Source organism: Chiloscyllium plagiosum, unplaced genomic scaffold, assembly GCF_037043375.1.
Source record: "Chiloscyllium plagiosum isolate Xiang-an unplaced genomic scaffold, Cpla_swu_hap1 HiC_scaffold_2, whole genome shotgun sequence".
Lineage (NCBI taxonomy): Eukaryota > Metazoa > Chordata > Chondrichthyes > Orectolobiformes > Hemiscylliidae > Chiloscyllium > Chiloscyllium plagiosum.
This window is the reverse complement of record NW_028270140.1, coordinates 3,630,028-3,645,583: the sequence shown is the minus strand read 5'-3', so window position 1 is coordinate 3,645,583 and position 15,556 is coordinate 3,630,028. Positions and strand designations below refer to the sequence as shown.

Genomic DNA, 15,556 nt, shown 5'->3' with positions numbered 1-15,556 from the left:
AATCGCATGAGAGTCAATACAGGTAAGGAAAGATCGCATTCCATAGATAACAGTTTAAACTCTTCAGTTGCTTTAAAGCCAATTCGTGTTGTAGAAACACGTGTTATAGCAGAACCAACTGTAGATTGAGCAGAGCTAGTTCATGCTGATAATTCCATCACCACCAACACTGAGCCCCAACTCATCAACATGCTATACTCTACACACTCTTTCTCTCTCTCAGTTGAGACTAATCCTCCCCATGGATCACCTCCCCACCTGATGGAGGTAGCCAAGTCAATGATGCAATAGCTGCATTCAAGATGGCAATTCAAGACGGTAGAGAAATGCTGAGAACAAAGATACTCAACTATCACAAATTCTAATTGGTGCAAGGACATTCTTTTGAGATTGGATTAGATATAGGATCTCAGAGTTCCTGAACTCAGCAGAGTCACCAAGCAGCTGGTGACAGGTGGCTGACTTCCGTCTTCAGGGCACCCTCAGGAGTCGGCCGACAGAGTGGAGTCATTTACAGGATAAAGATCTGGAGGGTGATATGGAAGCAAGGGGTTTTCTCAGCAGTATCACGGGACCTGAAGTGTCAGTACATGATGATTTGAGTGAAGGGGTGTCAGATATTGATTTTGAATCCTGGAGAGACCTGTGTGTTTTGAACTCACTTACCCCAGCCTTGGAAAACAATGCATGAATGACGGGCTGAGAATTAGCAACAAAAGCAATGAGTGCTGCTGATAAAATGAACGCTCAAGACTTGACTTAGACCTCAATGTAGCCTCACAGCCTGGAACTATATGCAAAGAATGAGGACAATAAGAGACCAAGAGTGTACTCGAATACATAAGAGAAAATAAGGACTGTAGATGCTGGAGATCAGAGTCGAAAAGTATGGTGCTGGAAAAGCACAGCAGGTCAGGCAGCATCTGAGGAGCAAGAGAATTGATGTTTTAGGTATAAGAATAAGACCGCATTCCTGATGAAGATCTTACGCCTGAAACATCATTTTTCCTGCCCTCGGATGCTGCTTGACCTGCTGTGCTTTTCCAGCACCACACTCTCCATTCGGTATTCCAATATATGCTGGGTATCACCCCAACCCTTACAACATGCCCAGGTCAGTGATGCAAGAAGAGATGCTGCCTTTAATGTGGATTGGAACATTCTAAACATCATTTCATAATCAAACCTGCTAATCACATGACAGCTTAGTAAATGGTCACTCTGTGCTGTGGTCCAAATGGGAAAGGATGTAATGTGGGGCCCAGCAGCAGGTGGTGATAGTGAAGGAGGGTACCGAGCAGGGGAGTGTGAAGAATTGAGTAGATTCTCTTCAGAGGAAATAGGCTCTTTGTCAGAAAGAGGCTTCAAAGAGAAAGGGAGACAGAGACAAAGGATTTCCTTAAGCAAATATGAACAATAGACTTAATTCCATGCAAATACTCTGTTTCCCTCGGCTGACCTCAATATTGTTTTGTGTTTCTAAAGACATGGTGCCAGTGGTATCAAAACTCCTCACTTTATGATCTTCAGTCTATTGTACATTTAGATCTCCCATTATAAATCAATCATCAGATCCAGCTCTAACATAATCTTTGATGAAAACTCCTGTTTGAATGTTACCAGTTTGGCTTTTACCCTTTTCACTAAAATTGCCCAAAACAAAATTATAAACAATATAATCTCTGATCATAGCACAGTGTTCCTCCAAATCCTCTGTGGCCTTTCTGCAAATTTCAAAACATTAGAACAGAACTTCCTCTTCAAATCGTCACCCAAACATTTATAATGAAGTCATGTGGTAATCATATTGACATAATTAGGCTGAACAGGTGGTCAGACGGTTTCACTTTGAATACTTGGCTATACTCTAAGAATAGAGGTAAAAACAATAACTGCAGATGCTGGAAACCAGATTCTGGATCAGAGGTGCTGGAAGAGCACAGCAATTCAGGCAATCTCCAACGAGCTTCGAAATTGACGTTTCGGGCAAAAGCCCTTCATCAGGAATAAAGGCAGAGAGCCTGAAGCGTGGAGAGATAAGCTAGGGGAGGGTGAGGGTGGGGAGAGAGTAGCATAGAGTACCCGAAACGTCGATTACGCTACTCGTTGGATGCTGCCTGAATTGCTGTGCTCTTCCAGCACCGCTGATCCAGAATATACTCTAAGAATAACTAACTGATTCAGCTTGGTGAGGCTTGTTTACACAGCTAGCTTTCTTTTGACAGCTTTTTCAGATTTTAATAACGTTTTGGTTTAGTTTTGCAAAGTCCGTCTGTTTAGAGTCTTAAAGATGTACAGCATGGAAACAGACCCTTCGGTCCAACCCGTCCATGCCGACCAGATATCCCAACCCAATCTAGTCCCACCTGCCAGCACCCGGCCCATATCCCTCCAAACCCTTCCTATTCATATACACATCCAAATGCCTCTTAAATGTTGCAATTGTAGCAGCCTCCACCACATCCTCTGGCAGGTCATTCCATACACGTACCACCCTCTGCGTGAAAAAGTTGCCCCTTAGGTCTCTTTTATATCTTTCCCCTCTCACCCTAAACCTATGCCCTCTAGTTCTGGACTCCCCGACCCCAGGGAAAAGACTTTGCCTATTTACCCTCTCCATGCCCCTCATAATTTTATAAACCTCTATAAGGTCACCCCTCAGTCTCCAACGCACCAGGGAAAACAGCCCCAGCCTGTTCAGCCTCTCCCTATAGCTCAAATCCTCCAACCCTGGCAACATTCTTGTAAATCTTTTCTGAACCCTTTCAAGTTTCACAACATCTTTCCGACAGGAAGGAGACCAGAATTACACTCAATATTCCAACAGTGGCCTAACCAATGTCCTGTACAGCTGCAACATGACCTCCCAACTCCTGTACTCAATACTCTGAACAATAAAAGAAAGCATACCAAATGCCTTCTTCACTATCCTAGCTACCTGCTATTTGTATGATATCAAGAATTGTGAAGAGTATTAAAAGTTATGACAATGCGACTTTCACTGGCTGTGTTTATTGCTTTATGATGACGTGGGTAACTTTTTTTCCCTAAAGTATATGCTGAAAGCTCGCTTTCCTTTTCATTTTTGGAACATTTCAAAGATTTCCAATGTAATTAAATGGCCCATTGGTTCAGTATCTCGTCAATACTGGAGGTAGGATGGAAGATACAAGAGGAGTGGAGGGTGAGCTGGATAGGAAAGACATGGCTGTGGGTGAGGGATGAGCCACAGAGGGCCATGCTATAATCATGTTATGAACTGTCCCAGTAGATACTGATGTCTCATAAATGGAGGCAGCCTTCTAACTTCGTCAACACAGTATGGCCAGCTTCCAGTGCCTTGGTGGGCCTGGAATTTCATTCCGTGGAACTCCATGAAATACAATTACTGTGCTGGGCATTGTAAAACAAAGCCCTTTGTTTCTTTTCAATATGTTTAGCCCATTTTAAAAAAATAGCATTCGATCAAATTTGAATTTACAGGAGATAATCTGAATAGGCTTCATGGTGTCAATTCAACTGGTCAGCTCGATTTGTCTCTGATTTCTAAATTTAAATGTTGGTTGGCTTCCTGGTTGGGTGCTGTTTAAATCAGTAGAACTGATACCTGATATTGGCCGCAGTCTCCTTAGTGATGCAGAAGACCTTTTCAGTTCCGCTAAAAACTTGAGTAAATCTTCGTCACTTAGCCTGTCGCCTTCCTGAAAACAACACAAAAGAAAACTCAACCCAAGCCCATCGGAGACTTGTTAAACAGGGTCATTAAAAATATTATGCGTATTTAATTCCAAAGATTTTACTTAATAAAAATATGAACTTTGTCTTAAACACTCACAAGCCCACAGTTCCTGTATTTGTTTTGTCTTCACTTCTCATTCATTTGGAGTTTGATTCAGAGAAATAATGGACTTTTTTTTCCACCCAAAGATTATCAAAGGGACTGATTTTAAATTTGAAAGTCAGTCCCTTACAAAAGAAATGTCACCAGTTCTAAGCTCTGCCTATTTTGTGATGACTAATAATTATTAATAAATTTTACTGCTATATGTTATTTATTGAACTTACTTAATCAAATTGCAAAACATTATGAGGCAGATGAGTTCAAGGAACTCGAATGACAAACCACAACTGGAAATGAAGTTTGTCCAGTCAGTTGCATGAATTACCAAAGATTTCCTGTGAATGTACAACTATCGGTGCTTTCAGGAAAGGCAAGAGGTGTTAAATGAAATATTTTTATTTAGTTTTGATTTGATTAATGTCTCTTTGAATCAGCATACGTAAGTGAACAGAATATCTGCTGGGGTTTCTCAGGATCTCCAAGTGCCCTCAGTCAATCAACAGAAAAAAAACAGTAAAATGGTGTAACAGGCCCAGGAAAATTACCGTGAGAAAGTTTAACAGTAACCTAAACCAGAATCGTTTTAATATCTCTTTCACAAGTCAAAAATGATGGTTGTTATAGTAGTTTCAGATAAATAGTTCAAACAACATGTAATTAATTCTATTTATATCTATGCTGTAGGCTTCTAAGACTCTGAGACTGAGTTCCTCCCTAAAGTCTGAATCTAGGGAACACAGGCAAGTCTTTTTGAGAAAAGAATCACTCAGTTATTTACATGTTAGCATCATTTAGAATAACTTGGTGGAAAGGCATCTCCAACAAAGTAGGTAACTATATTACATGTCTGTTACTTATCTGCTTGTAAATTACATAAAGTTAATTTGCTTATAATACTTAAACCAAAACCTTTTGTGATGTTCCATCACTTTGAAAGCATGTTGAAATATCTTTTGGAACCTTGGAATAAGTCCAGCAACTACTTGAAAGATTTGGTATTTGCTTCCCAGGCATGATATCAAGTGTTTGGCAAGCTATCAAGACAAAGAGAGATGCTTTGTGGGTAATATGCAGTTCCTTAATCCTGGACATCAAAGTCTCATAGCCCAAGTGACTTGGCTTATTTCTATTCTTGCTGGTTAGTCTTGGCTGTATTCTGTGGGCTGGAGGCTATAATGCACCAGTACCTCACCTCTGTTTTAAATTAGATGTATGTAGACATTTGCAAATTAATAGCATCTTGGGTTTTACTTTTACATGTGGTCTGAGGTGCCATGACAGATATCTGTGTTAATCAAAAATACCAAAACCATAAACACACCTGCTCTAAGTAACTCTCTATATTCATTACTTTTTTTGTAGTACAGAAACGTCATTATAACTAGACAATGCTGAAAAATACCTGTTTGAAGAAATTATTGATGGTAATTGTGGCTGCTTTGAAACTGGACAGATTATACTGATCCTCCAGAAAAGCTGACCTCTCAGAAAGTCTTCTTTGTTGTGTGAAAACTTTCTTGTCTCCACTGTTTCCTTTACCTTATCAGGGAATCACAAAAAAAGTTACTTCAGTCAACAAAAAGTTTGTAACACTCTTAAGAGAACAACAAAAGTTGAAATTCTGCTGCAGTGAGAATTTAGTTTTACTATGTTACCATTGATGTTTTCAACCTCCACTGAATCCCTGTCTGATGCTGTCGAGACCACGTTCATGATGTTTATGTAAGCCCAGGCAAACGGCATACGGTATTTCCCCAATCGCTGGCAAAAGTTCTCTGCTTGAGATTTCAGTTTCTCAATCTTGTCTTTATTCTGGGAAAGTAATAAAACATATGCTTTAGGCATGGTAAGCTAAAAGGAACACATTAATGATTTCCGAGGAATATTAAAATGCGAGTAGGCCATTTAGCTTTTTCAAATCAGTTGCACTATTCAATGTCCTTTGTTACAACAAGTGAATGTGTGTCTAAACTCCTTCATTGGTTTAAAATATTTGAGTATCCTGAGTCACAGAGTCATACAGGATGGAAATGGACCCTTTGGTCCAATCCATCCATGCCGACCAGAGATCCCAATCTGATCTAGTCCCCTTTGCCAAAATTTGGCCCATATCCCTTTAAACCCTTTCTTCCTACTCATGTGCCCATCCAGATGCCTTTTAAATGCTGCAATTGTACCAGCCTCCACTGCTTCCTCTGTCAGCTCATACCATACATGCACCTTCCTCTGCATGAAAAAGTTACCCCTCAGGTCCTTTTTAAAATCTTTCCCTTCTCACCTTAAACCTATGCCCTCTAGTTTTGGACTCACCCATCCTCGGAAAAAGACCTGCGCTATTCACCTTATCCACACTCCTCATGATATTACAAACCTGTATAAGGTCATCCCTCAGCCTCTGATGCTCCAGGGAAAACAGCCCCAGTGTATTCAGCCTCTCCCTATTGCTCAAACCCTTCAGTACAGTCATCATCTTTGTAAATCTTTCGTGAACCCTTTCAAGTTTCACATCTTTTTTACAGATTAGCAAGAGTCTTAGATCACATTTCATCTGCATCTTAACATTCTACATGCTTTAGTACAACTACATAACAAAAATCTATTGAGCACAATGTTGAAAGCTCCAATTGATTCAATAACCACCACTTTTGAGACAAATATTATGAAGACATATGACATTAAATGAAATGCATCAACATTGATAGGATACATGTTGAATGAAAGGAGAAAATAGGGAGATAACCACATATTTTTAAGTTGTTGCATTGGGCTGTGCTCACAAATCTGTGCCTCAACCCCTCTGTTTATGCAAACAAGTGTGAATGTAGTCACAAGACAAGATGATACTAATGTTGAGGAGACAGTAAACTATAAGACAGATGGAGGAGGAGACAGGATAGCGAAGAAGTGTTAGCAATTGGTAGGCGGGTAGAGAATGCTGCTCCATGCAGAGAAATGGATTTAATTAATTTAGATAAAAAGAAATGTATTTTAAATTTTCTGCTTCTTTCCGCTTGCACTAACATGTTCAATGTGTACAGAATTGGTTGAACTAGTATACAAGATTAGGGAATTTGAAATGGAATTGAGTTTTGCTGAAGCCCACTTTTGTACTATTTTCTGCAATTGTTATCATTAGTTTAAGTTTTAATTCATTGGATCAAGCATTGCCTACAAATTGGCCACAACTCCACTGCAGGAATCCACCGAGTACACTGATTCAGGATGTGCTGATCTTCAAGTTGTGCTGATCTCCTTATGTTAGAACATAGAACATTCCAGTGCAGTGCAGGCCCTTCAGCCCTCGATGTTGGGCCAACCTGGAAACTGATCTGAAGCCCATCTATCCTACACTATTCCATTATCATCCACATATTTATCCAATGACTATTTAAATGCTCTTAAAGTTGGCGAGTCTACCACTGCTGCAGGCAGGATATTCCGTGCCCTTACTTCTCTCCACGTAAAGAACCTACCTCTGACATCTGTCCTATATCTATTACCCCTCAGTTTAAAGCTATGTTCCCTTGTGCTAGCCATCACCATCCAAGGAAAGCGGTTCTCATTGTCCACCCTATCTAATCATCTTATCATCTTGTATGTCTGTATTAAGTCACCTCTCAACCTTCTTCTCTCTAATGAAAACAGCCACAAGTCCCTCAAGCTTTCCTCATAAGATCTTCCCTCCTTACCAGGCATTTATCCTGGTAAATCTCCTCTGAACTCTTTCCAATGCTTCCACATCCTTCTTACAATGGGACAACCAGAACTGTACGTAAAACTCTTAAGTACAGTTGCACCAGAGTTTTGTACAGCTGCGACACGACCTCATGGCTTCAAAACAGAATCCCTCTACCGATAAAAACTAACACACTGTCCACCTTCTTAACAATCCTATCAACCTAGGTGGCAACTTTCAGGGATCTATGCACATGGACATCGGAGATCTCTCCGCTCAGCTACACTACCAAGCATCTTACCATTAGCCCAGTACTCTATATTCCTGTTGCTTCTTCCAAAGTGAATCACCTCACACTCTTCCACATTAAACTCCATTTGCCACCTCTCAGCCCAACTCTGCAGCTTATCTATGTCCCTCTGTAACCAGCAATATCTTTCTGCACTGTCCACAACTCCACCGACCTTAGTGTCATCCGCAAATTTACTAATCCATCCTTCTACACCTTCATCAAGGTCATTTATAAAAATGACAAACAGCAGTTGCCCCAAAACAGATCCTTGTGGCATACCATTAGTTACTGAACTCCAGGATGAACATTTCCTATCAACCACCACCTTCTGTCTTCTTTCAGCTAGCCAATTTCTGATCCAAAGCATTAAATCACCCTCAAACCCATGCCTTCGTACTTTCTGCGATAGCCTACTGTGGGGAAACTTATCAAATGCCTTATTGAAATCTATATACACCACATCAACCTCTTTACCCTCATCCACCTGTTTGGTCACCTTCTCAAAGAACTCAATAAGATTTGTGAGGTACGACCTACCCTTCACAAAATCATGTTGACTATCCCTAATCAACTTATTCCTTTCTAGATGGTTATAAATCCTATCTCTTACAACCTTTTCCAACACTTTACCCCAACTGAAGTAAGGCTCACTGGTCCATAATTTCCAGGGTTGTCTCTACTCCCCTTCTTGAACAAGGGGACAACATTTGATATCCTCCAGTCTTCTGGCACTATTCCTGTAGACAATGTCAACATAAAGATCAAAGCCAAAGGCTCGGCAACCTCCTCCCTAGCTTTCCAGAGAATCCCAGGATAAATCCCATCTGGCCCAGGGGCCTTATCTATTTTCACACTTTCCAGAAATGTTGACTGATATGAGTGGGGACGTTTTAAAATATTTCTCATATGAAAAATGCATAACCTAAGAAAAGGATTTACACATAAATATAAACTCATAAAAGTTCCAATAAAAGGTTAAGGAGTGGACACCCTTATTCAAAAGTGATAAAAACATTTTCATCTGCGTTAATAAAACGGCACCAGGTCACCACTCATGCGTATGCGGAGAAATACTTTTTAATGGAAGGGAAGCAAAATGAATAATTAAGTTCTATTACATTCTCTTTTAGCTCTTTGAAGATTACACCTTTGGAAACCTCTTTCATCAGAAACTTTAACTTGACCAGTAGAGTTTCAAGCACATTTTAATCTACAGTTCACCAGTTGCATGAGCTGAAACTCATAATGAAGGTAGCCACAATCCTTCTTAAGTGTAGGAGATCCTGTAGTTTCCTCAGTCCAGAGGAGGAGGAAAACCACTTTTTCATCGAAATAGGTGAGTCTCTTGTGGTTAACAGGGATATAGTTTATTTCCATGTTCTAGGTTACATCAATACAATAGACATTGCTGCAGAGACTTTGAGGAGGACACAGTGTTGAGTCTCACTCCTTTGAGATCCTAAGCTGTTCTTCTCACAAGTTCATATATCATCACAATTATAGGGAGTGGTGCTTATAGCAGTCCTAGGGCTGGGGGAGTCCAGAACTAGAGGGCATAGGTTTAGGGCGAGAGGGGAAAGATATAAAAGAGACCTAAGGGGCAATGTTTTCACACAGAGGGTGGTACGTGTATGGAATGAGCTGCCAGAGGAAGTGGTGGAGGGTGGTACAATTGCAACATTTAAAAGGCATTTGGATGGGTATCTGAATAGGAAGGGTTTGGATGGATATGGGCCGGGTGCTGGCAGGTGGGACTAGATTGGGTTGGGATGTCTGGTCGGCATGGACAGGTTGGACTGAAGGGTCTGTTTCCATACTGTACATCTCTATGACTCTGTGACCCTATGACTAACTCTTTTAGACCCATCTACAATAATTGTTGTACAATTTCCTGACTGCCCCCAGACGAAGGGTTCAGAGTTGTAAATATAGAGGCAATTCATATAAATGCAAAGAGGCACGAAACAGTGGCTAGGTGACAGATTGAATTTTGCATGCAGTTCAGGACAGTTCATTATATAAATTTCGGAGTGCTGTTCCTTCATCAGGTAGCTCTGAAAGCTAGTGCTTCCAAATAAACCTGTTGGACTGTAACCTAGTGTTGTATGATTTTGAACTTTATCCACCCCAGTCCAACACCAGAACCTCCACATCATTATATAAATAATAGAGAATGTGCTTCTGACCGACAGCATCATACAAAAGGACCATCCAAAAGGTCCAAAGGCTTGAGGAATTTACTGGGAGGGAAACGGATAGAGTAACCATCTATCTTGAATACCTCCCCCTCAGATTTCTACGGCCCTCCAAAGACACTGCTCTATACACTCAGTAAAAAGGAATGTAGCATGACAGCAAATGGTCTTTGCTGCATCACTACATTTCCCATATGTTGGCCTTGTCCACTGAATAGGAGAAAGTGGGGACTGCAGATGCTGGAGATCAGAGCTGAAAATGTGTTGCTGGAAAAGCGCAGCAGGTCAGGCAGCATCCAAGGAGCAGGAGAATCGACGTTTCAGGATTCCTGAAGAAGGGCTTATGCCCGAAACGTCGATTCTCCTGCTCCTTGGATGCTGCCTGACCTGCTGCGCTTTTCCAGCAATACATTTTTCAGCTTGTCCACTGAATATTTACCATAGTAATAAAGAATTAAAATCTGTATTGAAGATTTAGGATTATGATACATCCATCCATGCACACCTTCCATGAGTAAATCTGCGACTGATAGCTAACGGGAAACCTTGACTTGGATTTTAATTTTTATTTTACTATATTGATTGAGTCACATATACTCAAGTATCAAAGTACAGGAGTGTGTAACCTTAATGGAAATTGTACATTAACAAGTAAGCATTCAGAGAAAAATATGAAAATATGATTTACTTTGGCAGACTCCGATTCTTTCATGACAATATATGGTTCAGCACATTCTGCAATATCTCCCTGCTGAAGGACTTTCTCAATCTAAAAGAAAACAAACAGGTGATAAGCAAATAGTAAAGGCACAAGTGTTTTATTGTAAGAATTCATTTGACAAGTACCTTCTTAAGTAACATACAAATTTCTTTTTGGATTATATCTTTATCTTTCTCTTCAATTTAAATAATTACTATTTTCAACAAAACAATGAGCTGTGGATGCTGAAAATCTGAAACAAAAACAGAAACTGCTGGAGAAACTCAGCAGGTTTAGCAGCATGTGTAGAGAGAGAAACAGAGCTAACATTTCAACTCCATGGTCAGCCTTCTTCACAACACTTCTTCTAAAGAAGAAGTTCACTGAACTCAAACATTAATTTTGATTTCTCTCCATAGATGCTGCCAGACCTGCTGAGTTTTTCCAGCAATTTCTGTTTTTTAATTATCTTTAATAGATTGTTTAAAAGATTAAAATCAACACACAGAGTCAAAGCACAGAGCTGACTTTTTAAACGATAAATTAGCCAAGCGTCAATTTTGGTGACTTTCATGGAAGGTTTCTCTTTATGACTCATGAGTTTTCTCACAATATCTTCCCAAATTTACTTCATTATCCCCGCACCATTCCCCAAGATACACCATTCATCATATTCTCCCACTTGCCACAGGCAGAAGTACTCACCATTCTTCCAATGACCTTGGATTCCTGGCAGTGGTACCATCTTTAATGCCCAGCTCTGCACCCTCTCAAATATTAGAGGTCTCTAGCTGCCGTGCACAATTCTTATTAATTACCCCAGACATCTCAGAATTGACACCTCGCTTTGCTCACAGGGCCCTAATGCCTAAAGGGACATGTGTGGTCACTGCCAATGGAGCATGCCTCGAGATGTTGGTGACTGGTGTCCAAGATGGAGACCCAGAAGAACAAGCAGTGAGTTGTCAGGTTACTGCTCCGACTTTCTTGTCAGGAAGTATTACTGCTTAGTTTCTATCTGGTTGGTGGGGGAATGGGAAATTGCTTATCAATGAGGTGATATGACATTGCAATAGGTCTCCCCCTGATCACTAGGAATTAGCTGTTCAACACTTGGTTAGAGTTGCCTTGGTTGTTGATGTCAGGAATCTCCTTACTGCAATTCTCCTAAATTTCCCACCATTGTCCGTACTGATCAACAGCTGGGAAAATTCAGCCCACAGTTGTGATGAAAGGCATGACCTGAAACGTTCACTCTCTTCCCTACACAGAGGCTGTCTTTTCCACTGATCCCTTCCAACATTTTCTGTTTTATCTCTATACTTTTGACTTAAACTCAATTTTGACAACTTTGCCCTGAACAAAGAAAGTCTAGGAATTGGCAGGGACCACCAAAGATCTGAAGGGGTCGCTCAAGAAGAACTTCCTGCCATATCCTGCATAATGGATGGCAAGGTGGCTCAATAGACAGCATTGTGGCTCAGTGGTTAGCACTGCTGCCTAACAGAACCAGGAAACCGGGTTCGAGTCCAGCCCCAAGCAACTGTCTATGTAGGTTCCTTCTAGGTGCTCCAGTTTCCTCCCACAATCCAAAGATGTGCAAGTTAGGTGAATTGGCCATGCTAAATTGTCCGTAGCGTTCAGGGACGTTTAGGTTAGGTGCATTAGTCAGGGGGAAATGTAGAGTAATTGGGCAGGGGAATGGGTCAGGGAGGGCTACTCTTTGGAGGGTCGGTGTGGACTTGTTAGACCAAATGGCCTATTTCCGCACTGTCGGGATTCTATGATTCTATGAATTCCAGGAGGAAATCCTAGTCATAGTCTCTAGAGTAGTCAAGCAAACTATTTAGTTAGCACACTCAAATTAATATAAGCAGTTCACCTTAATGACCAGGTAGATGTCTGGAGAAGGGTAGGTGATGGAGAAGATGGCTGACCTACTCAGACTGGATGGCGCCATTTGATTCGTGTGAGAACGAAGAAAGGCTTTGATCTGGTCAGTGTTCAAATCACAGTAGAAATTTTCGGAAATCTTAAAGAGAAAAGACATCAACTTTCAGTGAAGAAATAGTACCGAATAAAATTACCGCAATTTTTGATAGATTCAGTGTTGGGGAACCAAGCTGGATCCAATAAGATGTGTTTCGTCAGGATATAAAGGAAAACAATGGACAAGGAGGCCTGGTTTCAGGTCCCACCTGCCCCGAAGATGTGACATCATATGTCTGAACCGGTTGATTAAACTAACTAGAAATGAATGCCAGAAGATATGAAAGGTTGGATGATTGACTTCAGCAGAAAGAAAGATGCCCAATTCTCTCAGTTGTAATGTGGAGACTAAAGTAACATTGCTTCCTTCTCTGACCAACTCAAATTTTGTTCCCCCCTTTCAAAGATACGCTGAGCAATAGTTCCACATTGATCAGCAATCCTCTGAAGTTTCAGCTATGTGGAGCAAGGAGCCTGGGTGATAATTATTTCAGGATAATCATCAAAACGAAACGTCAAAGGCGGCACTGTGGCACAGTGGTTAGCACTGCTGCCTCGCAGCGCCAGAGACCCGGGTTCAATTCCCGACTCAGGCGACTGACTGTGTGGAGTTTGCACATTCTCCCCGTGTCTGCGTGGGTTTCCTCCGGGTGCTCCGGTTTCCTCCCACAGTCCAAAGATGTGCAGGTCAGGTGAATTGGCCATACTAAATTGCCCGTAGTGTTAGGTAAGGGGTAAATGTAGGGGTATGGGTGGGTTTCGCTTCGGCGGGTCGGTGTGGACTTGTTGGGCCGAAGGGCCTGTTTCCACACTGTAATCTAATCTAAATCTAATCTAAGTTTTCAATGTATTTGACACAGCGTCTTTCCTTGATACAATTCTTGCCTCAGATCCAAAAGGGATACTTCATACTTCAGCACGTAATCCAGACTGTCACTTCAATTCAGTCCTGAGGAAGGGTCACTGGATCTGGAACGTTAACTCTGATTTCTCTTCACAGATGCTGCCAGACCTGCTGAGCTTTTCCAGCCATTTCTGTTTTTGTTTCAATTCATTAGTTCTCTCTATTAATTCCCAGCATTGCTGTTATTTATTGCCTATCTCTAACAATCCTTGAAAAAGCAACAATATGCTATCTTCATGCCTGAAGAAGGGCTCATGCCCGAAACGTTGATTCTCCTGCTCCTTGGCTGCTGCCTGACCTGCTGCGCTTTTCCAGCAACACATTTTCAGCAACATGCTATCTTCAGTCATGATACACTCACATCAGCTCTGTGACATACTGGGCCATGCCGATGGGCAGAGAAGCATCAAATATATGGGGTATGGAGTCACATGTAGTGCAGACAAGGCATGAATGGCAGATTTCCCTGCTGAATGAATATGAGAGAACCAAACACATTGGTGCAATGACATGGTCACCATTATTCATACTAGTTTGTTTTATTAATTGCATTTTTTTAAAACGACTTATTTGAATTCTTCAGGACTTATACTCATTCCTACAGATCACTGGAATGACTTTCCCAATTACTCATATAATAAAATTACCACACTGCCACTATCTCCCTCTACTGGGGGAATCAGATCATTGCAGCCGGAATCTTTCAGATGAGATGGGTTGTTGAGCACAAGTATGCTTGTTGGTTAATGTTGTGGTGTAAGCAGTGATTTATGTAGTATTTTTAAAATTTTTTTTGTGTAAGTTTGGGCCCTGGGTTTTGAGTTCATAACTGGTGGGGTTGTGTGTGTATGGAGTTAATAAGTAACTTGTAAGTATATCTGTGCTGACACCACCATAATTGACGTTATACATGTAGAGGGATCTGGGATGATTTGAGATCTGGGGAGCAGTGGGATCTGGGGTGTAGGGGGAACTGGGTTGCAGAGATAGCTTGGGTGCAGGGGAGCTTGGGTGTAGAGAGAGTTTGGATGCAGAGGGAGCTCGGGTGGTTGAGCCCATGAGCCACAACAGGTCAGGGTGCAAATACAGCATGGAATCAGGAAGGATCATGGGATACCACCTTTAATAATGAGAATGACTGAAGATAAAATTAAGAATGTTATTCTTCAGTTCTAGAGGGCATTGGTGAGACCACACCTCCAAAACAGTGGATAGTTTGGGTCTTCCTTAAAATAATTAAGGAAGGATGTAAATACATTGGAGGCAGTTTGGAGGAGGTCCACAAAATTTGAATGGATGAGGTGACTTATGATGAAAGGTTGGACAGACTGGGCCTGCTTTCACTGGGGTTTGGAAGGGTGAAGTGTATATGACCCACCCACAAGAGGAAACATTCTTTTTCAAGGATGCAGAAAGGATGTTTCCTCTTGTGGGTGGGTCCAGAACAGGGAGGCTCTGTGTTTAAATTAGGGGTTGCTCTTTTGGGACAGAGATGGAGAGATTTTGTTTCCTCTCAGAAGGTTGTGAGACTTTGGGACACTCTACCTCAGGAGGCAGTGGAGGTGGGGCCAGTGAATATTTTGGATACAACAGAGTACTGGGGATATATTCTTATTGGGCAGAGGAATCAAAGGTTATTGGGGAAGGATGAGAATGTAGAATTCGAAGCACAACCAAATCAGATGTGATGTTATTGAATGGTAGAGCACGCTTGAGGGGCCGAATGGCATACCTTTGCTCCTGGCCCCTGTCCCATTCTCCTATGTGCGTCCTGGTTCACTCATAACCCAATGCAATGGTTGTGAACACTGTGCAGTGACTGGAACGCGGTCAGTCAGGGGGAACCTCTGACTCTGAGTTCTCTGATTGAGGCTGTTAATCTGGTGCAATGAGGGAGCCCTGGCTGACAGATACAAACAGGGGTTCAGGGGTTCTGCTCACTCTGAACTGGGTCAGTGT

General features: G+C 41.5%; 1 protein-coding gene across 5 annotated transcripts in view; it reads right to left on the bottom strand.

The window, feature by feature from the left end:
* dock8 (dedicator of cytokinesis 8) overlaps nucleotides 1-15,556 on the bottom strand; it is a 301,292-nt gene that overhangs the window by 169,645 nt on the left and 116,091 nt on the right. For all 5 annotated transcript variants that reach the window (XM_043718191.2, XM_043718205.2, XM_043718201.2 and 2 more), the window contains 5 exons: nucleotides 12,587-12,736; nucleotides 10,693-10,773; nucleotides 5,497-5,653; nucleotides 5,244-5,380; nucleotides 3,608-3,701 (listed from right to left, as the gene is read on the bottom strand). In XM_043718191.2, coding sequence (XP_043574126.1) covers nucleotides 3,608-3,701; nucleotides 5,244-5,380; nucleotides 5,497-5,653; nucleotides 10,693-10,773; nucleotides 12,587-12,736 — 619 coding nt within the window. The remainder of the gene's footprint in view (nucleotides 1-3,607; nucleotides 3,702-5,243; nucleotides 5,381-5,496; nucleotides 5,654-10,692; nucleotides 10,774-12,586; nucleotides 12,737-15,556) is intronic.